Here is a 23,856-nt window from a genome sequence, read left to right on the forward strand (position 1 = left end):
GTTCTGGCCCACTGGCTGTATGTTTGACACCCCTGACCTAAATGTGGATAGAGCAAAAAAATATTCACTGTAAATATCAATAAAAAGAATTGTCCAAAATGTACCCCTGCTGTGGCTTTAGCAACAACTGTAGGATATTTATAAACACACCAGGGATACATAGTGTACAAGAATACATAATGACATTAAGAGTGTATTTTATATATAGCTGTTTTTAGCAGATAATAATCACAAGACTTATAGACTTTGTCTTAAAGAAGCTCTTTGGAAGCCTTAAAAAAAGATAAGATTTGTTTAACAGAAGAGATTAAGTCATAAACTTGACACTGCAATGAGGTCATTGTGCCTGCATCTCTCTGACGTCTCACACGCACACACAGCACACAATGAGCCCATGTGTTGGTCTTTCCATTCATTATGAGCACTGAAACTGATCATTTCCCCCAGTATATACACACACTGTATGTACACTCTCCCACATTGAATATTGTCTCCATTACGGTCACAACACACAGCGTAGTGCACATTGTTTGTGAGAAACAGAACCACGACAGCCTCTGATGTGGTGATCTGTGTTTCCTGTTGATAGTTTTTACTCTCCCAGTGAAACCCCGACAGAGTGTCACAAACAGCAGACAGATCTCTTGTTATTATCATTATCTTGTTTATATTATGGATTATATGCTGCAGAGATTACACAGACTGCAGCCCTCTGTAAGTGATTTTAAAATCAATCTAGTCAGCTTAAAAAGCCAAAGTTTAGAGCTGCAGTTTGTGTGCTTTTTTTGTTTCATTCCATAAGCTGATTAATATCTGTCCCTTTATAAGACAAGTCTGGTGGTATTGTTCTTTTTTTTAACTGTCAACAAATCCCATGAAAAACTAAAGCAACAGTGAACTGACCCTGGTACCTAGTATTGTCTGTGTAACAAAGCCTGATATAATTTATTTCTCTGTGCCGTCCATTGATGACCTTTATTATGAAAACTGCCCCCAACAGATACACAAATATTTGCTCCTGTCTAAGTAACAATCGCTTAAAACGGCAGCGCCCAGCTGTTTTTGGAAGCTGGTTAATCTTAGAAAAGAATATAGGAAACTATACATCAGTGACCCATTTTTAAATATGTATGTTTTCAATAGGAAGCAATAAGCTTTGGGCAACGGACAGGCCGGGGGATGACCCCATAAGGGTAATGAGGAACATGTTAAAGTCTGTGACCTCAGGGCTGACCAACACAGCAACAACAGACAGACAGCTGGTGCAGATAATATGAACAGATTTTCTCATATGCTTTGTTCATATCCACAGTTTGTTCTTATCCCCAGTGTTCACCAGTGTTTTCTTATTTTTGCTCTCCTCTTGGGTAAGAGAAAATTTTATGAGAGCACTCTTACCATGATGAAAAAAAAATAAATAAATTTTGTACTTGAGGAACATAAACAAATAAACAAATCATCAAATGTAGATAATTATGTTTTAGAGTAATTATAATGAATGGATTATTCAATCTGTGGGCTAAAGACATTCTAATACACTTGGTCCATTGATCCCAGTAATTTCACTTACCGTGTGTCCCTCTGCTGGCCTCTGCTGGAATGTAACTAAGTACACATACTCAAGTACTGTACTTAAGTACAATCTGATGTACTTTTAATTTACTTGAGGATTATTTTGATCCCATGCAACTTTCTACGTCTAGGTTAGAAACCTGTATGCATTGCATCTACTTTGTATTTAACATATGAAGCAATGTCTTATGCATTTGTCAAATAGTAAACAAGTTATTAAATGAAATACACATCAGGAGGAAATATTGTACATTTTACCCCACTAAATTATTTAATAACTTAAGTTACTAGTTGCTGTAATCAGGTAACAGAGAGTACTACAATTTCAGCACCTATTGTTACTTTGCAGAAAGCTATAATGAGAATATAAAATATGAATCGTTTTAGGTGCATTAATCAAACCAGCATTACAGGAAATAGTTACAACAGGCAGCTATATATTTATATCCCACAGTGATTCCCCAGATATGATTTGATTTTATCTGTTGGAAACAGAGGGACACGTGAGCGGGAACAGTTCAGGAAATCTTGCTGATCTCTGTTGAGATCACTGATCACCACACACACAGAAATTTGACTACATACTTGTGTAGCCTTCTTTTCCAGAATAACTCAGCACTGTGAAAATCATTGTTGTTTTACCAGTGATATTTTATTGCATTTCAAGTGTTTTGATGGAATTGATTACAGATGATAGTCTATTGCTTTAATGTGTAAGTTATTCTGGAAGGTTCAGATGTATTTCCAACGGTGAACTGAAGATCTCATATGGAGCATTTGTCATTGATCTAATGTTTATCTGAACTGCTACATGCATGCTACAATAGTAACAGAGACAGCAGTAGCAGACAGCAGGTAATAGTGCATGCACATGTTTGAGAAAGCAGAGCATATGTGGCAGGTGTGGATTTAAAATCGATCTGATATGTTAGAATTTAATGAGTCTGTGTCCATGAAGTATTTTAGAGTATGGATGCAGATCTAGAAATACAGGTATTGATATCTGAATGAGGGAGGAAAATAGTGGCACATTTTATGTTCGACCACCTTAAATGTAAAGAATAGTTCAACATCTTTGGAAAAACGTTTATTTTGCTGTCTTGCAGAGTAAATTAAGAAGATCAATACCACTCTCATGTCTGTGCGGTAAATACACAGCTACCACCAGCTGGTTAGCTTAGCTTAGCATACAGACTGGAAACAGGGGGAACAGCCAGCCTGGCTCTGTCCAAAGGTAACAAAAACCCACCGACCACAACCTCTAAAGCTCACTGATTCACATGCTGCTGTATATCTTCTTTGATCTGTACAAAAACCACAGTGCACAGATGACATTTGCCATTTTACAGAGGGGTTAGGAGCCGGACTATTTCATGGCGTGGACCAGTAGCACGACTCCAGAAGGTTACTGGTCCAAGCCAAGAAAGAGTCCGGCCCATAACCTCCTGTCAGCAGCAACTTGTGACTTAAACACTGTGGTTTTTGTACAGATTAAACAAACCAGACATCACATGTCAATCAGTGAGCTTTAGAGGTGCTGGTCGGCAGATTGTGTTGACAGGACGGAGCCAGGCTGACTGTGTCTCCCAGCTTCCAGTCTTCATGCTAAGATAAGCTAACAGGCTGCTGGTGGTAGCTTCATATTCATCGTACAAACATCAGAGTGGTATCGATCGTCTCATCTAGCTAACTCTTGGCATGAAAGCCAATAAGCCTATTTCCAGAAATGTCAAACTGTTCCTTTAATTTGTGCCCTGTGATGTCACAGACTGAAAACATTTGGAGTTATCTAAACAGAGAAATATGAAATATATAACAGAGTTACATTTTCTGATTTTCTATTCCTGAGTAAATGCAGCTGTAGATAGGTTTTATATTTGAGTAAACGGCAGACGGACATGACGAGAGCAGTTCCTCAGGCTCCAGCCGGCTGAAAAGCTTCTAGGCTTGCATCATGAACACACTGCATGGCTTTTAGTGAGTCCATTCATAAACAGAAGTGCAGATCAGCGCCTGGCTCCTCAGAGTTACTCTCATCATCTTCTGGTCTTTGTCTGTATTCACAGTGAAGATTAATGGTCTGATCGTCTTCTCATGGCTGACGGTGACACTTGAGGGTTTCAATTAGGTTAAATTAGAAATTTAAAAATGTTTTAATGTCATACTTTAATTGCTGAATTCACTTTTGTATTCAGATAGAGAGCTGTGAGAGAACATAAAGATCAAACCATTGTTCTTGCAGTGTGAATACAGCTGGTGTTTTGACCTCCATCTTCTAATGCTTAGAGCCCTTTGCAGATGTTTTTTCTTTGTCAATTATCTTCTGCACCCTCTCCGCCACCTGGTCACATGAAACACAAAACATTTTTAAAGTTAGGACAGTTTACTTTTCCTGTGATGTCCTGACAGTCCACCACTTTGGTCCAAACTGAAATATCTCAACAGTTCTATACACTACTGGTCCTTATGTGCTATTACACACTATTACAGTACTATTACACACTACTGTGAAGAACACAGACGGGTGTAACATGTCATGTAAAGTATTGGCTGTTTTCTAGACGAAGAAAAAAACAAATGTTACTTGAGATACAAATGTTATTACGACCCTAACCCTCAGTAAATAAGAATGTTGTCAGTCTAAAGATGTGTTTTCATAAGTCATTTACCAACTGTATGAATTTAAACAGGTCTTGTCATACTGTAAATGATGATGTCACTTTTTACAAATAGTAGATACCCATTTCACTAACACACTGACCGTCTGAGATTTTGGAAACAGTCCCGTCTTAAACCTGGAGTAGATCAAATGACCGTTCACTGACACCTCAAAGCTATCTGTGGGGGTGGAAAATGAGAAAATTAAAATGCATTCATGTCAAATCAATATAATGCAGTTCATCATGCACACACATTATCTGCTTTGGCACCACAACCAGTCAAAACCGGTTTGTCTGAGAAACTGGGAACAGTATGTCACTGCTGGAAGGCTAAGTGAGGTTACTGAACTCCTGTCACCACAATGAAACCTGAGAACAAACACAGGCATATTTTCACAGCACGCTTTGAAAGATTCTGACATATAAACACTCAAACATATTTCTGGGGACATATTTGGCACAACAAATAGCCTAACCCGTTCTTGTGAGCAGGGTATATCAAGAACACCCAGAGGGAATTTCTTCAAATTTGGCAAAAACATCCCATTGGACTCAATAATGTACTGATCAGATGTTGGTGGTCAAAGGTAAAAGGTCAAGGCTACTGTAACCTTCTCTGTCTTATTCTTGTGAACGCGATATATCAAAAACTCCTTAGAGAATTACTTCAAATTTGGCACAAACATCCACTTGGACTAAAAAACAAACTGATCAGAATTTGGTGGTCAAAGGTCAAAGTCACTGTGACCTCACAAAACAATATGTGTGGCCAAAACTGAAGAATTCATACACTAATTATGACGACAATTCACACAAATGTCTAAGAGGATATAATGATGAAGTGATGACATTTTATATCCAAAAGGCCAAAGGTCAACTTCACAGTGGCATCATAATATTCTGCATAAAACACTTTTCTGGCCATTACTCAACATCATAACTCAGGAACAGAGGAGGAGACATTTGGTCTGATACTGAATTATTAAATAATTATTACATTGAATAGATCCTCTGTGCTGCAGGTGGGAGATGTGTGTGAAGCAGCCATGTTTTCACACACATGGATGTAAACTATAATTGCAACTTGACAGGAGCTCAGAGGCAAACAACCGCGGGGTCTAATTCTATTTTTTTTCTTCTCTGTTTTTTTATACTGAAAGTCTTTTTTTTAACTTAGTGGCCAGAGTTGGCCTCCATACAGTGCTGCATGAGTGTAGAAAGACAGAGCAGCTTACTCGGCCTCCCTCTGTGTCCCTCGACCGTCACACCATGGACCAGGGTTGGGACGACACTGGCAAGCTTCCGGAGGTGCCCCGCAGAGGTTCATCATCCACTGTAACAAATAACAACCATATTACTGCCACATAGAAACTCTCATTCTCATAAAAGTTTTCCGCACAGGTCAAAATATGCTGAATTTGAAGCTGGAGTTCAATGCAGAAAGAAACAGGCTATTTCTGCATTAATAACCTACATGAAGTAAAATATGTAGCCTACATACGTAACATTACGTCCAGTTATATAATAATTCTACTGCTTCTACTGCTACTGGCTACTATGGAGGATTTTCCACAACCTTGTACATACTCAGCCAGGCTCATACAGGAATAATTCCTCTTAATCATCACTAATGACCCACTAGAAGTTTGTGTTGGTGTCTCTATCTGCACACTCTGCACTCTGCCTGTAGGTACTTGTCTTATTTTGTTGTGTTCAGGACGCTGATGGGTGTGTTCCCCTGTGGCGCTCAGGTGAAGTTGGAGTTTTATATAACAGTAAAGACCAGCTGCTAGACTCTCAGCAGGCATCTAAGAATCACAGCACCGAAAAAACACAAATATAGTGAGGCGAAACGTCAAACGAAAGAGAATCTGGGGTTGGTTTTTTCTTTCACCCTCACTGGCCTGCATGTTTACAAAAAATAACTAACAACCCTGCTTAGAGGAGTCTACCCAAATATATAGTTACTTTGTCCTTGAGCTTCTTCTTCTTGAAATTAATGTTAGTTAAAATGGAAAATAAAATCTGACGCATCAAGCAGCCTTCTGACATGTAATGCACATAATGTATTTTCAACCAGGTGTTCCTGGACTACACCCTAATTTGAAATTAAACATGAATCTACCTGCCAACCTTAATTACTTTATTATAATCCTAACTACAAGACTTAGCAGCACAATATAAAGTTGTAAACTCACCTATATTCAACGATGATTCTGGTCATGTTTCTGCAACAGGTCTGTGTGCAGCTGTATGCACTGTAGTTGATGCAGAGTCCGAAGATGAGCTGTATGTAATGCAGAGCTGTGAATCTTGGACTATTATAAGGTGAACCACACCCAATGGGAGGGTAATCCAGTTTGTCTAGTGTATACATCATACCTGCTGCCACCAGTATTATTTAGGATAATTACACTTTCAAAATGTCAAAACTTTTCCATGACGTTTCAAGAACCCATAATGCATTTATGTTTTTCTTGCCCCACTTGCCAGGTGTTTTCAGACGTAGGAAATTCAAACTAGTCAAACACAATCTGAGCAAGCTGACATACATGAAGAGAGACAGGGAACTCTGGGAGAAGCTGAGGAGACGTGACATCAACGCATATTAGAGCAATGATGCGTCAGCAGCTACAGAAAATAAATTTGCCCTTATGTTATGTTAGGTGGAGGGTCGTCCATGAAAGATTACTGTAACAATTTCATTACACAAAACAGGTCAAAACATGGAAAATATCATTGTGAAATTTCATGACTTTTCCAGGTTTTCCATGACCATGGGAACCCTGAGTATGTCACAAGAGTTACTGGATCCTCCTGATCATACTGGCCGTAAGAGAGTCCTAACTAGTGATGCTGTTCCAATGCAGATGAAGGACAAAATTGTCTTTCGCACCAAAATAAAGCTATTTGTCCAACTGGGACTGCTGAAGCCTCATATTAGCTTCAGCTGAGCTTTATACATTTTTTCTACACAGGACAAAGACTGTGCATCTTGTCCCCCAGTCACCTACGTTAGTCAGTGATCTCTTCATGGACGGCAGAGACAGGAGGAATGGTTACAGCGACGAGAAACTCTTTCAATGCACATAAGGACCAGTTAATGTTGTGTTAAGATACACTTGAAAAATACAAACCTATACTTAAAGGCTCAGAGGAAAAGAGTGACAGTACAAACACCAGCTCAGTGTCCTCAGCTGGCACCAATCACCACACACACACACACAGCAATTTGAATACAGACTTGCGTAGCCTTCTTTTTCAGTATAACTCAGCACCATTAAATAAGCAGTGTCAAAATCATTGTTGTTTTACCAGTGATATTTTATTGCATTTGTGTGTCTTGATGATTACAGGTGATACAACGATATAACAGTGGCGTGAGTTGGTGAAAAGCTCAAATGTATTTCCAAAGTCGAATTAAAGATCTCATGATACATTAAGGTTATAGTGCATGCATGTGTTTGAGAAAGCAGAGCATACGTGGCAGATGTGGATTTAAAATCGATCTGATATGTTAGAATTTAATGAGTCTGTGTCTATGAAGTATTTTAGAGTATGAATGCAGTTCCAGAAATACAGGCATTGATATCTGAATGGGGTGGTCGTCCATACAGTAAATGCACTGTGTGTGAGGTTTTAATAACATTTGAAAAATCTTTTTGTTTGTCTCCAAATCAGAGAGGAAAATAGTGGCACACTTTATGTTTGACCACCTTAAATGTAAAGAATAGTTCAACATCTTTGGAAAAACGTTTATTTTGCTGTCTTGCAGAGTAAATTAAGAAGATCAATACCACTCTCATGTCTGTGCGGTAAATATACAGCTACCACCAGCTGGTTAGCTTAGCTTAGCATACAGACTGGAAACAGGGGGAACAGCCAGCCTGGCTCTGTCCAAAGGTAACAAAAACCCACCGACCACAACCTCTAAAGCTCACTGATTCACATGCTGCTGTATATCTTGTTTGATCTGTACAAAAACCACAGTGCACAGATGACATTTGCCATTTTACAGAGGGGTTAGGAGCCGGACTATTTCATGGCGTGGACCAGTAGCACGACTCCAGAAGGTTACTGGTCCAAGCCAAGAAAGAGTCCGGCCCATAACCTCCTGTCAGCAGCAACTTGTGACTTAAACACTGTGGTTTTTGTACAGATTAAACAAACCAGACATCACATGTCAATCAGTGAGCTTTAGAGGTGCTGGTCGGCAGATTGTGTTGACAGGACGGAGCCAGGCTGACTGTGTCTCCCAGCTTCCAGTCTTCATGCTAAGATAAGCTAACAGGCTGCTGGTGGTAGCTTCATATTCATCGTACAAACATCAGAGTGGTATCGATCGTCTCATCTAGCTAACTCTTGGCATGAAAGCCAATAAGCCTATTTCCAGAAATGTCAAACTGTTCCTTTAATTTGTGCCCTGTGATGTCACAGACTGAAAACATTTGGAGTTATCTAAACAGAGAAATATGAAATATATAACAGAGTTACATTTTCTGATTTTCTATTCCTGAGTAAATGCAGCTGTAGATAGGTTTTATATTTGAGTAAACGGCAGACGGACATGACGAGAGCAGTTCCTCAGGCTCCAGCCGGCTGAAAAGCTTCTAGGCTTGCATCATGAACACACTGCATGGCTTTTAGTGAGTCCATTCATAAACAGAAGTGCAGATCAGCGCCTGGCTCCTCAGAGTTACTCTCATCATCTTCTGGTCTTTGTCTGTATTCACAGTGAAGATTAATGGTCTGATCTTCTTCTCATGGCTGACGGTGACACTTGAGGGTTTCAATTTAGGTTAAATAAGAATTTTAAAAATGTTTTAATGTCATATTTTTCTTCATTGAAAACTATTCAGATAGAGAGCCGTGACAGAATGTAGTCTGAGCCATAAAGATCAAACCATTGTTCTTGCAGTGTGAATACAGCTGGTGTTTTGACCTCCATCTTCTCATGCTTGGAGGCCTTTGCAGATGTTTTTCTTAGCTAAGACTCTTCTTCAAAGCCTTGACCACCTGGTCACATGAAACACAAAACATTTTTGAAGTTAGTACAATTTACTTTTCTCATTTATTCATTCATTCATTTTCTGTAAGCACTTATCCCGTTGGGGGTCGCGGAGGTGCTGGAGCCTATCCCAGCTGACCTTTTGTGAAGCCGTTAGCAGTGTAGCTCTGGGGATTTTGGTAAATGTTAGTAATTTTACATTGTAAATTAAGATGGTGAATATGGTAAACACTAAGCCAGCTACACATCAGCATGTTAACATTATCACTATGAGCATGCTGGCAATAGTATTTGGCTCAAAGCTCAGCTGTGCCTTACAGCCTCACAACGCTGCTAGCAGGGCCGTAGACTCGTTTATTGTGGAAAATAGAATACAATTGTTTTTCATTTATTTCAAATATAATGTACACTCTGTTCTCTCTGTTCATGTGTGTCCATGATGTCAGTGACCAGAAATATCACAGGAAAAAAAAAGAAAAAAATCCTGGTTTTCCCCCTGTATTTTTGTGCCTGAATGACTGACTATGTAATACTGAAACAGAAACTAAGTTAAAGGTATACTATGCAGGAATTGTCGGTTTCATTTTTAAACAATATCGCCAGCAAAAGTGAAAGCCGACCCCAAATGCACTCTTGTTTGCTATATTTGTATATATTTAGTGCTGTATCTTCCTCTTGGATGCGTGCTGCTTGTGGTCTGGCACCTACTTTTTTAATTTGTCCTGACCTCACCTGAACGTTGTCCCTGAACACAGCAAAATAAGAAGATAATACAGGTAGAGGAGGGTCTCTGCAGATAAATACACTGCCACACACTTTTCATGGATAATAAGTTTTGATTCAGAGGGATTACTTTTGTATGAGTCACGACATCAGCCCTAATTTATGAAACGAACATACAACAGAAAACTTAGTGTACGGTCGTTTCCATGCAAAGCTCAGCATTTATTAAGGTTTTTTTTTTTTTTTTTTTTACTTCTGACCAACCTAAGCATGTTTAGATCATTTATCATTAGAACACCAATGAAAAAAGTCAACAACCCTACAACAGTGTAATTCTTCAAATACTATTAGCCTATGGGTTATTACATTTTTACTGGAGGTGCATGTGTGTCTCTTAAGCCACCTGTTATGCCTGAAATGAAGGCAGACCTGACATGTGTGGTCACACACTCCTGATTTGTAAGCTTTTATATTAATAGGCTATTATAACAATACCAATATAATGTAGTATATCATAATGTAGGCTTTAGGTTGGTACTTATTATAGATGTATAAATTAAATGTTCCATACTGCATTTTTCTGACTTCCTTTAATGTCACTTTTCAGGCTGCCAAATGGAACCAGTTGGTTAAACTGGACCTAATACGTCAGCGCTTGCATTTCCAGCTTAGAGAAGTATCTCTTCTTGGCTGTATTATGTCTCTCCATATTGTAAACTCAAGGGTCGAGGCCTCTAAACCCAGACTATATTGGGGCGGGATTTGTAAATGATGATTGTTTTCAGCTGCCACATTTATCAGCTTTCATTCCTGTGACACGCTGTGATCTGCGAGATAAGAATGAATCACACACGAACCCTGTCGTAAGACGATTTCTGCCCTCGGATCTGTGCTGGTTTGTACATTAGATTGATAAATTAGGGCCGATGTTTTTTAGGAAGAATCCTGCACAGAATACCTTTAACTATGTATGGCTTCAAACATGACGTTCTTAATTTAGTTCATAGGTATATGGGCTAACACGCCCACATTCTTAGGAGTCTAACGTACTGTATGTGGGTGTGAAGCCCAAACCACAACAGTTTATTATTACGCACTACTGTGAAGAACGTAGTCGGGTGAAATGTGTCATGTGAAGTATTGGCTGAATGCTTTAATAAAATAGTTTTCTAGACATTTTTTTTTATTGTTGTTTGAGATACAAATGTTTGTATGACCCTAACCCTCAGGTATAATTTCAATAGTTAATTAACAATTAAAGAAAATATCACTGAAGAGAATTAAAACAGTATGTTTAAAAATGTGTATTCATAAGAAAATTATCAGCAGTCCCTTAAAAGTAAGTTAATCACATATTTTTTTATGTCACATTGTAAATAAGATGTCACTTTTTACAAATATATCTATCTCACAAACATACTAACCTCGTCATTATCAGGAAACCTTCCCTTCTTGAGCTTGGAGTAGACCTCCTGACCATTCAGTGACACCTCAAAGGCACCTGTAGGGGTGAAAAATGAGACTGTAAAATGGAAATGCATCCCTGTCAGTTCAATATAATATGATTCATTATGTACACACATTATCTGCTTTGGCACGACAACCAGTCGAACAGGTTTATATAAAGGAGACTTGAAACAGTATGTCACGGCTAAAAGGCAAAGTTACTCCTGTCAACACAATGAAACCTGGGAACAAAAACAGGTGCAGTAACGTTTGAAGGATATTGACATATAAGACAAAGCAGCTTACCGCTCCCCCCCTCTCGTCCCACCACGTCCACATCGTTAACCTCTGCCCGGATGGCATTGGCAAGCTTCTGGAAGTGAGGGCGATAACCTCATCCTGTGCCACTATACAAAACAACCCGAAGGAGACACACAATAGACCTCATTATTGTCACATTGTGATATTGGGCTTTATAAATAAAACTGATTGATGATTGATTGACATGAAAGGTGGAGCTGTGAACACTGCAGTCTGTTGATTGGTCAATAGTAGATGGTCACTCTGCTCAGGGCCGAGTTGTGGCTGGTTTTGAGGCTCATGTAACCATTGTTCATATCGTGGAGAGCTTTATTAGTAAACTGTGACTAATAACCGAGACTGAGCAAGAAATAATTCACCAGGGCCGACTGCCGGCAACTTTTAAGGTAGAACGTTAACTTGTAATGTTACTCAATGCATGAGCTGATGACGTGAATCAATCAGCACACCTTAAAGGTCATTGCGACATCTTTGAAAATTAGTTTTTATATGACATACATTTTTAGTAATGAGTGGATCTTTAAGCGTTTATATGTAATGATTTCGACCAGGTTATGTCAACTGCATATATTCTAATCCTCACTTGGAGAAAAAAAAAAGAGTGGTGGAGCACATTCCTGTGGGCTACGGCAACATTAACACCTGAGCTTGCCTGAGAAGGACTCAATGCACAAACCGGCTATTTTTAAATATCCCATGGAGAGAGACTAGCTTCTGTTTTGTTCGGAAAATGTCAACGTGTATTGACCAATCAACAGTATTTGAATTTCATGCTCTCATACAGTTATTCTGGAAACACTTTAGAGAGTAGTTAAGTAGGAAAACCTCAACAATGCCTGCTTTAGATCGTTGGAGTATTCTTTTTGGTGTGTCATTAACAGATAACAAATTGGACCTGGTGATCAAGCCAAATTTTTTATTCACAAAACTAAATTTATTTAAACCCCACCCATCTTTATTGGCTACTAAAATTAAAATTCAACTTTACACTGAGTCCCTTACATTAATTAACTCCAAATGTGCAGAAGACTTCTATAGATTAATTGGTAATGAGTAAATATTTTGAATTGCTTATTCAGCCTTATTATAATGGTTACGCTTAATTTAATCTATTTTGTGCCTTTTTTTGGTTTTGTTTGTTGTCTTTGTGTTTTTTATCTCTGGGGCCGCATTCACAAAGCGTCCTGGTGCTAAGAGTCGCTCCTAGTGATGAAACTCCCTTAAAGTTAAGACTAGATCCTGGTAAAGATAAAAGGTATTCACAGAGGATCTTAGACCTTAACAGAGCTCCTAAGGTGACAAACTGTTGGGAGGACTTTTAAGAGGCTTAAGAGTTCCTCAAGCAGAAGAGAAAATGGTGGAAAAACAACCAAAATCATCACAGTACCCTGAACCTCTCTCAGTCAGCTGAGGGTTGATGACGCACATCTGGGGACACTTGTTAACCTGTTTCAAATGTGTGTTCGCTGACTGCTAGGAAGGACTCTTGCCTTGCCTCTGTAGGAGGGAAGGAAGGACTCATACTACCAAGGAAGGAGCCTTGACTTTGAGAGGTGAGTCACCACAACTCCGCCCACAGTTAAGAGCACTGTCTAGAAACGCCAGGGTGTTGACAACATGTCTGGAGGTTAACTTTCGTTTCCAAAGCCTACTCAAAGTATTTGGTAGAAACGGGGCTTTAGTGCCGAGTCTGTGCGCAACTGAGAGGTGACTAGAATTGGAAACGGTACACGGTTCCGTTGGTACCCCAAACTTTTTTACAGTGTAAACGGAAATAAGCGTACCGACCTGAACCGGACCGGACTGCGCGGTGGAAACGGCGTTACAAACTCTCACACTCAAAAAGTATTTCTACAAGAGTCAAAATAAGCCGTACTTGACGCCAGAGTCAGTGAAGAGAGAAGTAGTTCCGCGTTTATGCCCAATTTAGATTAACACAAGTCTACTCAGATTACTTCTCCTTTGCCCTCGCGTCGCGCTGCTTCGGATCATTAGTTACATTATGTGCTGCGTTACCGCCTCATGTAGTGATATGTAAAACCTAAAGGTGCTTAATTAAACTCTTCTGCCACTTGTACCAGGACCACACCCTAATGTGACATTAAAAATTTACCTCAAAACGTTGATTAGTTTATTACAGTCGGTCCTAACTATAAGATTTAGCAGCAAAATATAAAGTTATAAACTTACCAATATTCAACCAAGACTGTTCTTCTTCCACTCATGTTGTACAAGACTGCTGGACTGTCGTTAAAGTGGAGCTGTGAAGCTCAGGTCCGAGGATGTGCTGTATGTGATGCTGCTGAGTCATGATGGAGTTAATATAAAGTCAAACCACACCCAGTGGGAGGGTAAACCAGTCTGTCTGGTGTATGGGTCATAGCAGGCCACCAGTATGCAGCATATCTGGATAGTTCTTCCTGTTCATACTGGCTGTAAGAGAGTCCTAACTAATAGTGCTATTCCAATGGAAGTGGAGGACAAACTGACTGCTGAAGCCTTATATTAGCTTCAGCTGAACTTTATACACTTTTCACACAGGACAAAGACTGTGCATCTTGTCCCCAAATCACCTACATTAGTAAGAGACCTCTCCACAGACTGCATAGACAGCAGGAATGGTTACAGCGATGAAAAACCCCTGCAATGCACATGTGGACCAGTTTGTGTTGTGTATAGATACACTTTACTTATAAGAGGGAAAAGTGACTGCACAAATGCCAGCTTAGTGTCCTCAGCTAACCCTAACCCCTATCTCACAGGTGAGCAGCCTATCAGTTTGGTCTGAGGCAGATAAACAGGTTATTGTGTGTGGATTCAAATATCAGCAGCTGCTCTTCGACGTCAGGCCACCAGGTTTAAACACCAGGCTCATTGTTTCATGCTGCAGGCATACATTGAGGAATCTACCATCCGTATTTATCTGCAGGATTTCACTGCTCTACCGATAGTGGGTTTGATGGGATGGCAACATTTTGAATTTACATTTACATTTTAGGGCGGCACGGTGGTGTGGTGGTTAGCACTGTTGCCTAACAGCAAAATGATCCTGGTCCTTCTGTGCAGAGTTTGCATGTTCTCCTCATGTCAGCATGGGTTTTCTCTGGTTACTCCAGCTTCCTCCCACAGTCCAAAGACATGCAGGTTAATTGGTGACTCTTAATTGGCCATAGGTGTGAATGTGAGCGTGAATAGTTGTCTGTCTTTATGTGTCAGCCCTGTGATAGTCTGGCGACCTGTCCAGGGTGTACCCTGCCTCTCACCCAATGTCAGCTGGGATAGGCTCCAGCCCCCCCCCCCCCGCCCCCCTCAAGATGATAAGCTGTTACGAAAATGGATGGATGGATTTACATTCTAGTCACCCCTTGTGAAAAAGTTTGGTATACACATACCTCAGTGTGGACAAAGCAACAGTCTTATAAGTGGCGAAAATAACAATGAATTTCTTGAATAATTTTTTGGTTTCTACAATTTTAGAAAATAAAAGTAATGTAACCAAATGATTAGATATATGCAACCAACAATCCAAGTCCAAAATATGTCTATTTTACGATCATAAATAAAAAGGAAAAGCATAAAATACTCACATTTGGGTCCCAGTAAAGTTTGGTTTGTGTGCTTAATAGTAACAAAAAAAGATATATTGTTTCATTATTAATTTATACTGAATATCAGAACTGTGGAATAAAATCTTTCAGACATGGCTGATGCTCACTTCTTAAAAGTTGCAGGGAGTTTAATGTGAACATTATCGATCCATTGAAACACATTCATTTAAGACATGAGCGATGTTGCTGAATCTTTTTAACATTTTATTTGTTTAAAATGATGTCCAGTACAAAATGTATACAGTAATAATACCCTTAAGTCTGTCAGTTCCCCTGAATAAAATATTTTAATCTGTTCAGCTCATGCCAGATAACAGTATCTATAAGATACACTAGATTGTAATTTGCTCATACAATAGTTGATGACAAAGATATAGCAATAGTACCTTTGTAACAATAAAAACTATCAGCAATATTTTGGTGGACACACTTTCAATACAATAAAATTACATACATTGTTCTGTAAAAGTTGCATTGCAATCTGCCCATATTTTACAAGATTTTCAAATTCATGTATATCTGTTCATTAACTATGAGACAAAAGGTTGTGATACGAGTCTTTGTACATTTATAAAAAGGATCTGGTGGCAAACTGCGGCGTCGCAGTGACTGAATCTCAGCAGGCTGTCCTCTCTGAAGCTGCTGTAACAGATGTACAATGCACTTAGATTTGTTCTTTTTTTTTGTTAAAACAAGGCAACTTCTCAAACATCATAATAAATAATAATCCCTCTGCAATGATAATGTACCTGTCGATATATATCCAGTTCATATATTCATATATATATATCTTCATAAACTTGTACAAAATATGTTTAAAACTTCTTTTCCTCATTGATGTACTAAAAAAACAAAAAGGTTAAGATGGTTGAATAGTCTTCGACACAGCATTTTGGCGGGATCAACAGAAACATGACAGTCTGCATGCACTGGTTTCCGTGGAAACGCAGGTGTGATTCTTCCAGTTGATTGGGTGCGCCTCTCTGCTCCTTGGCTTTGACTGAAATCAAATAGAACAGGTGTCGCTGCATGATCATTCACTCACTGTCTCTCGCTTTGAAACGATCACAGCATCAGCCTCATTGACTGGCGGGACTCTTTGACGCCGCCCCCTGGGTTGGGAGGGTCTTCCTGTGGGAACGTCACCTTATCTGGTGTGTAATCGTTCCGCTTTAGATCTGGAAGAAAAGGGAGGTATGTGAGAAAAGAAGATGTTGCAACAGATCAGAGACCATGTTATGTTATCTTAGATATGTGTCTGTAACTTCATTTTTAATCATGGCCCATGTGTGAGTGTGATTTAGATCAATTCAGAACAATTTTGTCTAGTACACTAAAACGTTCTTAAACTACAGTTAAACGCTACACTAAAATATGTTTCTGAACACATATAAACAATAGGCAACTCAGTAACAGAATCCCGGTAACAGAATCAGTTTTTTTCAGATGCTGTTTTTCACAATACAGGAAAAACATTGGCGCCCACTTCCTGCTCCCAATCTCTTGAATTATATCTAAACGGTCCACTAAAATATGTTTCTGCAGACCATTTAGTTGAGCCATAGGCAATACAGTAACAGAATCTTGTTTTATATTTGATCAGCACAGCCTAGTTTTACGGTTTGATCAGACTTTGTTCTTGGGGGCAGGTCTCTCTCAATCTGCTCCTACACTCTTTGTGTCGGTGGTGGCAATAGAATTTAAAAAATGAGGAAGTATAAACTGTAGTTCAAGCAACACCCTATGAGCCAGCGGAAATCTGTTGGATGACACATTTTGCATCATCCCTGCTCATCTCTGGGTGCTGGCAAGATGAAAGGAAGTTAAACATAGGTCACTTACACATACTACCCACACTGTTGTGAAACTCATCGAATTATCGCTTTAGATGGACCTTTTTTGTGTTTTTGTGACATTTCTTTCTGAACACATCATACATGTTGCTGAAAACGTGAAAAGACTGGGAATTCTGTAGTGTAGTAGTGAATTGTAAAGTTACACCATTAAATTGTTTCTCACCATTTTTGTGTTCAGGACATTTTGGGCGGGCTTGAGATCATGGCTGGATGACACACTGGAGCCATCCTTACAATAACCCCTCCCCTATACTGACTGTATAAACACTACAGCCTTTAGCATTAGCTCCTGCTCAATCGTTACAACACTCACTTACCACAGCTATCTATCTATCAGCTATTATCAATACCCGCACTCACCCTACCTGATATGAGAGCAAACCGTCAAAAATATGAAATAATCAACCAATAACCCTAACCCTGCATTATAGTAGCGCTACTATAAGGACTGAGGACGGACAGAGACAACGACTGAGCGCTGTGGCACAAGTGTTTGAGACAGAGAGAGAAACAGAGGGTGGTAGGTGGACTATTGCACGCAATGTTTCTGTAAGTTACTAATAACTTACTCAGAACGCTGCTTTGGCTGGTTGTGGCCATATTGCACAGGCAAAAGTAACCTTCAGCGGACACGCCCCCAGTATTTCAGAGCAGAGAAGACTGCTCATTTTATCACAATTTTGAAACCTAATTTTATATGCTTGGTGATTTTTCTAGTCATTCAAACTTGGCTAGGTGGGTAAAACCACACTTTTCCGTGGAGTGACAAACCAACTCCAAACACTGGACTTTAAAACACGTCTGGAGGGGATCTTTAAATCACCCAAGCCTGCGTTGAAGCGTGACAATTTCGAGCACATTTGTGATGTAATTTAGTTTAAGAATAAGGTAGCTGAACAGCAACCGGTCAATATCCCTCACCTGGAAGTTTGAGTTTCCGACAGCAGGAGTTGCAGTGGTGTTTTGCTCGGAAGTTCCTGATAGCATCGTCCCCCAGGTTGGCAGGTCCAAATATCATATCATAGGATCTGCAAGAGACGCACAGTGGTGCACAATTACTAGAAAAGCAGCTGGTAAAGTTGACATTTAATCAAAAATAATAGTTTGGTCTACAGTATAAAATGTCAGAAAATTATGAAAAATGCTCATCACATTGTCTTCAAGTTCTTGTTACAGTTCTTTTTTTCTTTTTTTTAAACTGAGCAACAGTCAAAACCCAAAGATATTCAGTTTATGATCACATAAGACAAATAAAAGGCAGCAAATCTTCAGCTTCAGCTTTACAATACTGAGGATTCAAAAGGTGAATAAATGACTTGACGGAGAAATTCAGAGAGCTCACTTACCCCTTTTCACCGCTCTTAATCACTGATGGATCTGTCAGAATCTCCCCAACCCCTACACACACACACACACACACACACACACACACACACACGCTTCATTATCATGATATTAACTCTGCACTGGTAGTCAACAGAGAAAGAACATTAATTTAAACACATTTGTCACATACAGGAAACAGAGAAACTACATGTCCCGTCTTCACGAATAATAAATGTTTAATCCTTGTAACAAAGTGCCATTTAGAGATCTAGCGTGGTGGTATGCCAGTGTTGATGTGGTGGTATTCGAGTGTTGAGAGTTTTTACCCTGCAGGTCGAGCACCAGCAGCTCTCCGCGGGTGTACTCATACGTCCAGTGGCTGAAGGCCAGCATGGTTTCCTCCAGGAGGTTGGTGGGGACGATCTCATCTCCGTTGTTGTTGTTGAATTTCCTGAACTCCCCAGTAATGCACTCTTCGATAGCAAACCACTGTCCAGCAGAGTGACAGTAGAGCAAAAACACCTCCAGAAACCTGAACACACAGAGAGTCTCCTTTGTTAATTTAATTTGAGGCTTCAACTGTGAAGAAAGAATTCTGTCTTCAATAACTGCACTGCATCTAATGTGACTCTGCTTATCATGCATTCAGAATTGTGAAATATGGATTATAAATCTGAAAACAAACCTTAATCAGATAATGTCATATGTTTACAAAAGTCTTGATGATTTAAATCAATAGTCTGAAATTCGCTTGTTTGTTTCCTGGCATGTCTGTCTGTGCAGTATACTGTGAGGCTACAGCCAGCTGCCAGTTAGCTGGAAACAGTTGGAATCAAAGAACAATGGCAACAACGCAGTGACTGACAAGCAAGTTCATCAGGTTGGGTGCAGGAAGGGTTCGTGTTCATGTAAATCACATGGCCTTGCCAGACCACAATGAGCTAAGCAAAATCTGTGACTTGGTTGTACAGAGCATCTAAACGTGATTAAGATATGAAAATATAACAGTTTAAAGATGGGCGTGTGTGTGAATGGGGTTTCTGCCAATGCTTCAGCGCGTGCGCTTACCTCGGTGAATAAGGAATAGTCTTCGGCCTGATTTGGTTAAAGGCAAATGTCAGCTTCTGAGCAGCTCGTTGTTGTTGAATTTCCTGCAGTGACACAGAGAAACAGAGCTTATCATTAGGGCTCTATGCAATGTCTTTCTGTTTTCTACATGCAAAGCTTCTCCTGAAGTTTTCAAATGACATTTTGAATGTCTATCGTCGTATTTTATGACATCATCACCATAAAAATCCCTGAACAAAATCCTTAATTTGTATAAAGTGATTCATAGGTTTAAATGAGTCAGGCTTTTTTACTGAATTAGCTTTCTTTAATGAATGAATGTAATTTATGGTGCTGTTAGAATTAGAATATTTTGTTAGATAAAAGTATGGTGTGAATTTTGGCAATAATCACATCTGTCTTTTTTGATAAAATTTGACTTTTGGACTTAAAGGGTGCCTTCACACCTGCCCTGTTTGGTCCGCCTCAATCCAACTCAAGTTTGTTTGCAGTTCATTTGGGCAGGTGTGAACACAGCAATCACACTCAGGTGCGCACCAAAACAACCGGACCGAGACCTTCTTGAAGAGGTGGTCTCGGTCCGGTTACGAACGAACTCTGGTGCGGTTCCTTGTGGTGGGAATGTGTTCCAGCCTCGATCCAAACCAACTGCGGTCGCATTACACATTGTTTGGGTTACAAGCATAAGCACGTTACAGTCCTGGTTGGAGCTGCGCCTCGTTTTCAAACTACACAATGACCAGCACTAAAATCAGCCCATGTAGTTGTCCCTCCATTGTGACATTAGAAAGTGTTACATTTTTACATTACATTTTGTTTTCTAATTTATTTTATTGTATGTTACATAATTTATGCGTCTACTCAGGAGCCAAAGTAACGAAATCTCGTTTAATATGTGCACCGATGGTGTATTTGTTGAATGACAATAAAGCAAGTCTAAGTCTAAGTTTATCTTGCAAGCGTACTCTTCTCCAACATTTTGTTTACTTCCTGGATTCTGACCAATCAAGAGCAGCTTTCTCCAGCAAGGCATTTTATCTGGTCCGCTTGTAAATGCTGCCGTGAGAACACAAACCAACTCTAGGCAATTATGCAACTTTGTAACAAAATTAGTTCCTGATTCGGACCAAAGCAAGTGAACTCTAGGTCGGACAGCACCCTAAAATGCTTTGGAGTTATTGGAAATGTTTGGATCACATGAGGCGGAAACAATCCTACGCACCCACCACTGGGATTATAACAGTGGTGTATTATATTAGCAGTGTAGCCTAATCTGTATCTGTAACTGTGCAGAAATGCCAGGTTTAAACTGAATGAATAGACATACTGAAAAAAATATGGCTCAAATGTTTCTGTCATAGCCGCAGTTTTCCAGGTTTATAAGGTTTATGATATTTGCTTTGCCTGCAGTGATATGTCTTTTTAACTAAAAGCAAGGACTTCTATGTTTTTTGAGAAGAGATGACAATTTGGCATCTCGACAAAGCAGACCCTGGTTGTCTAACACATCATGCTTTCAAAAAGCTGCAGAGAAAAGAGTTCAAACCACAGCAACACATCAAACTGTAACTTATACATTTACATCTCAGACAGTGTCTGTGAGGCCCAGCCCCACCAGTGTGAGGAAAATGGATAAAATCTTACAGGAAGTGGGGTCTACAGTGTGTGTGTCTGCGCTCCCTACCCTGAGACAAAGGTGCAGCACAGTGTCCTCCTTGTAGATGCTCTGCCAGGTTTCAACCACCTCAGGGAGGAAGGATTTGACTATATACAGATGTCCTGGTTTCAGGATGTCGTACTCTGACCAAGTGCAGAGCACCTTGAGGGCCCGCCGGAGTCCTCCGCCCATCTCCTCTTTGCTGAGAAACTCTATTTTAGCACAGAGGCCCCGCTGGGCCCAGGAAGACATGCTGTTGTTGATAGTGTTGGGAGAGCTCTCCTCCAGACGGTACACAGTCACCGGCTCCCCTGAGGGAACAGAACAGCAGGTGAGAGTTACACACACTGACAAACACAGCGTTGGTTTGATCAGATTTACTGGCTTAATGTTATATCCCTGTTTGCAGACCTCTGTCTCCCTCTCATCCATTTTCTTTTTGTGTCAGAACAAGAAACACAGTGACACAGATAAAATATCAATGTTACAGTGGGTTTGTTTTGAACTCTTTTTGCCTCCCTGTGGATGAAATCTGTTGATCAAGTGTTACTGTCAAACATCCTACTCGCACATCCAGCAGACAAAGACCAACACGAACACTCCTGGCCATCTTTGAAATATGTTAGAGACTGTAAAGCCCTCATTCATCATTGTATGCTTTACTCCAGGGCTGGTTGGTACTCTCTGACCTTCTGTAGGCTGAGTTATTGTTAAGTATCATTGGTAATATCATTGTGTAATTATAAAGCAATTCTGGGGAAACTCCCACTGTACATTTGCACTTTGATCGCACAGAGATTTGACTGCAGATGCAGTTCGAGAAGCGAACAGACTGCCTTCATAAAAGAAACTGAAACTATTAGTCTCTGCCGGATTTTAAATATATTATAAATGCAATGTATATCTTCTGTTTACTTCTGAGTATTGTTTATGTTATTGTCTTGGCCAGGTCTCCCTTGTAAAGAGATCTCAAAAGGCTTTATTTTTTGGCCAAACAGTACGGTGGCCAAGATGTGTCGAACAAACGGCATACCCAAAATGCTTTGAAAGTTAAATAATGCAGTCTGGATGCAACCTCCACTGACGTTCACTTCCTGTTTTGGCTTTTGTAATTGGGTTTCCATTAGTGGATTAGTGTTTTTGGCATTTGGGATATGCAGCTCACTTGACAAGTTTCGACCAACACGATTTTGGTATTATTTGCATACAGCAGAGAATCAGAGATAAAATGTGAGGGCAGGAAGAGTGAGGGAGACGACATACAAAGAAAATGTCTCCAGGCTGGATTTAAACACGGGGCAATGTAATTACAAGATGTGCCACGACACTGACAGGTTTTCGTTGTTCCAGTGCACTGTCACCGTGCCAATATCCACTACCTGACACGGAGACAGTTTGTTCTGGGCGTGTCTCTACAGTACTGGTGATATGAAAAACAACAGCTAATGAAAACCAGTTCTAGTCTCTGATTGCAAAACAACTGCAGTTCCTCAGCAGCTGTAAGATCACTGTTGAAGGATGGCGACATTTTTTTTGAGAAGTACTGTAGCTACTCCCAGTATTTACTTTGTTCGGTTATGTCTGTGTTTTGGCACATTGTCTGTACTGAACTACAAAGCCAAAACACTGTAACTACACCTTAAGTTAGAACTGAGTGAAGACCTGAATCTGAACTAGTTGCGTCCGTTTACTATATCAAAAATGAATGCCAGAAAAATGTGTTTAAACACACACACAAAAAAAACCCTGCTAGTTAACTTAACGGCTAGTCAAGGCTGGCAGGTGAGAACCTTAACCAAAGCTAAGAGAAAGGCGACGTCTCTCTCCTTCCTGTGTCCCCAGGGGATCTTAGTTTATGAAAAATACATATGGTAGTCAACGCCATGAGACAAATAATTTTTCAGATATTGTTTGAATTGCACCATGAATTACAAATATCACGTTTGTCAATATCAACGATACTTTTTAAAGGTTGTCACAGTACCATTTGTTTTGTGTCAAACTGCCCACTGAGGTACATCTCTTGTCTCGCACAACTTACGTTACCAACACCAACAGCTGGGTAACTTAACTATGTCATGCACAAATGTAACGTAATCTTAACTGATGTGTTTTATCCAGCTACTCCTGGTCTTTTCATCAGCCAGGAAGCTAAAAAACAAGCAAGATGCTGTGCTGGTCAAAACACACAGGCATTGTAGCTTCAGTGAGACAGAAAGCTATGATGTCAGTTACGCCACTTTTGGGTGTTGTAGTGTTTCTTATTCTGTATTTTTACTGTCATACTTAAAGAGTTTAAAGACAAACTGCAACTTTCTTGACTTGCACTCTTTTAAATTGACAAACATCATGTGTAATTACTGACATAATTCAAATGGGATAAAAAAAATGATTGCCGTTAACTACTGAACATATTTTCTTTACTAAATCTCCTCCTCTTTACTTACCATCATTTTCACCCTGTTTCCTGCAATTGAAATTTTGATATTTTGATGTTCCAAAAATCCTAATAATATAGTTTGGTTTACCACATAAGTAAGTAACTAAATCTAATCATAATAAATTAAGAAAAAGTAGGCTAACACCAGATAAAGTAGTCTTTCTAAAAAGG

At 39.7% G+C, this 23,856-nt stretch overlaps 1 protein-coding gene and 2 long non-coding RNA genes across 7 annotated transcripts in view; all 3 read right to left on the reverse strand.

Moving 5' to 3' along the window:
* Window positions 1-2,563: 2,563 nt before the first annotated feature.
* On the reverse strand, window positions 2,564-6,538 carry LOC126389265 (uncharacterized). Its single transcript, XR_007569827.1, has 4 exons — window positions 6,431-6,538; window positions 5,468-5,565; window positions 4,334-4,410; window positions 2,564-3,913 (listed from the first exon to the last, which is right to left on the reverse strand). It is a non-coding gene; the product is annotated as an uncharacterized LOC126389265 (long non-coding RNA).
* A 997-nt stretch (window positions 6,539-7,535) lies between these two features.
* LOC126389257 (uncharacterized) lies at window positions 7,536-14,055 on the reverse strand. Its single transcript, XR_007569826.1, has 4 exons — window positions 13,921-14,055; window positions 11,716-11,816; window positions 11,388-11,464; window positions 7,536-9,248 (listed from the first exon to the last, which is right to left on the reverse strand). It is a non-coding gene; the product is annotated as an uncharacterized LOC126389257 (long non-coding RNA).
* A 1,474-nt stretch (window positions 14,056-15,529) lies between these two features.
* trpm7 (transient receptor potential cation channel, subfamily M, member 7) overlaps window positions 15,530-23,856 on the reverse strand; it is a 61,622-nt gene continuing 53,295 nt past the window's right edge. For 3 of the 5 annotated variants that reach the window (XM_050045175.1, XM_050044869.1, XM_050045101.1), the window contains exons 35-40: window positions 21,273-21,556; window positions 19,589-19,671; window positions 18,847-19,052; window positions 18,541-18,592; window positions 18,116-18,222; window positions 15,530-16,516 (exon numbers count right to left, since the gene is read on the reverse strand). In XM_050045175.1, coding sequence (XP_049901132.1) covers window positions 16,404-16,516; window positions 18,116-18,222; window positions 18,541-18,592; window positions 18,847-19,052; window positions 19,589-19,671; window positions 21,273-21,556 — 845 coding nt within the window. In that variant the 3' untranslated portion in view covers window positions 15,530-16,403. The remainder of the gene's footprint in view (window positions 16,517-18,115; window positions 18,223-18,540; window positions 18,593-18,846; window positions 19,053-19,588; window positions 19,672-21,272; window positions 21,557-23,856) is intronic. The other 2 variants (XM_050045026.1, XM_050044951.1) reach the window with 2 other exon arrangements.

The sequence above is a fragment of the Epinephelus moara genome, chromosome 1, assembly GCF_006386435.1.
Source record: "Epinephelus moara isolate mb chromosome 1, YSFRI_EMoa_1.0, whole genome shotgun sequence".
Lineage (NCBI taxonomy): Eukaryota > Metazoa > Chordata > Actinopteri > Perciformes > Serranidae > Epinephelus > Epinephelus moara.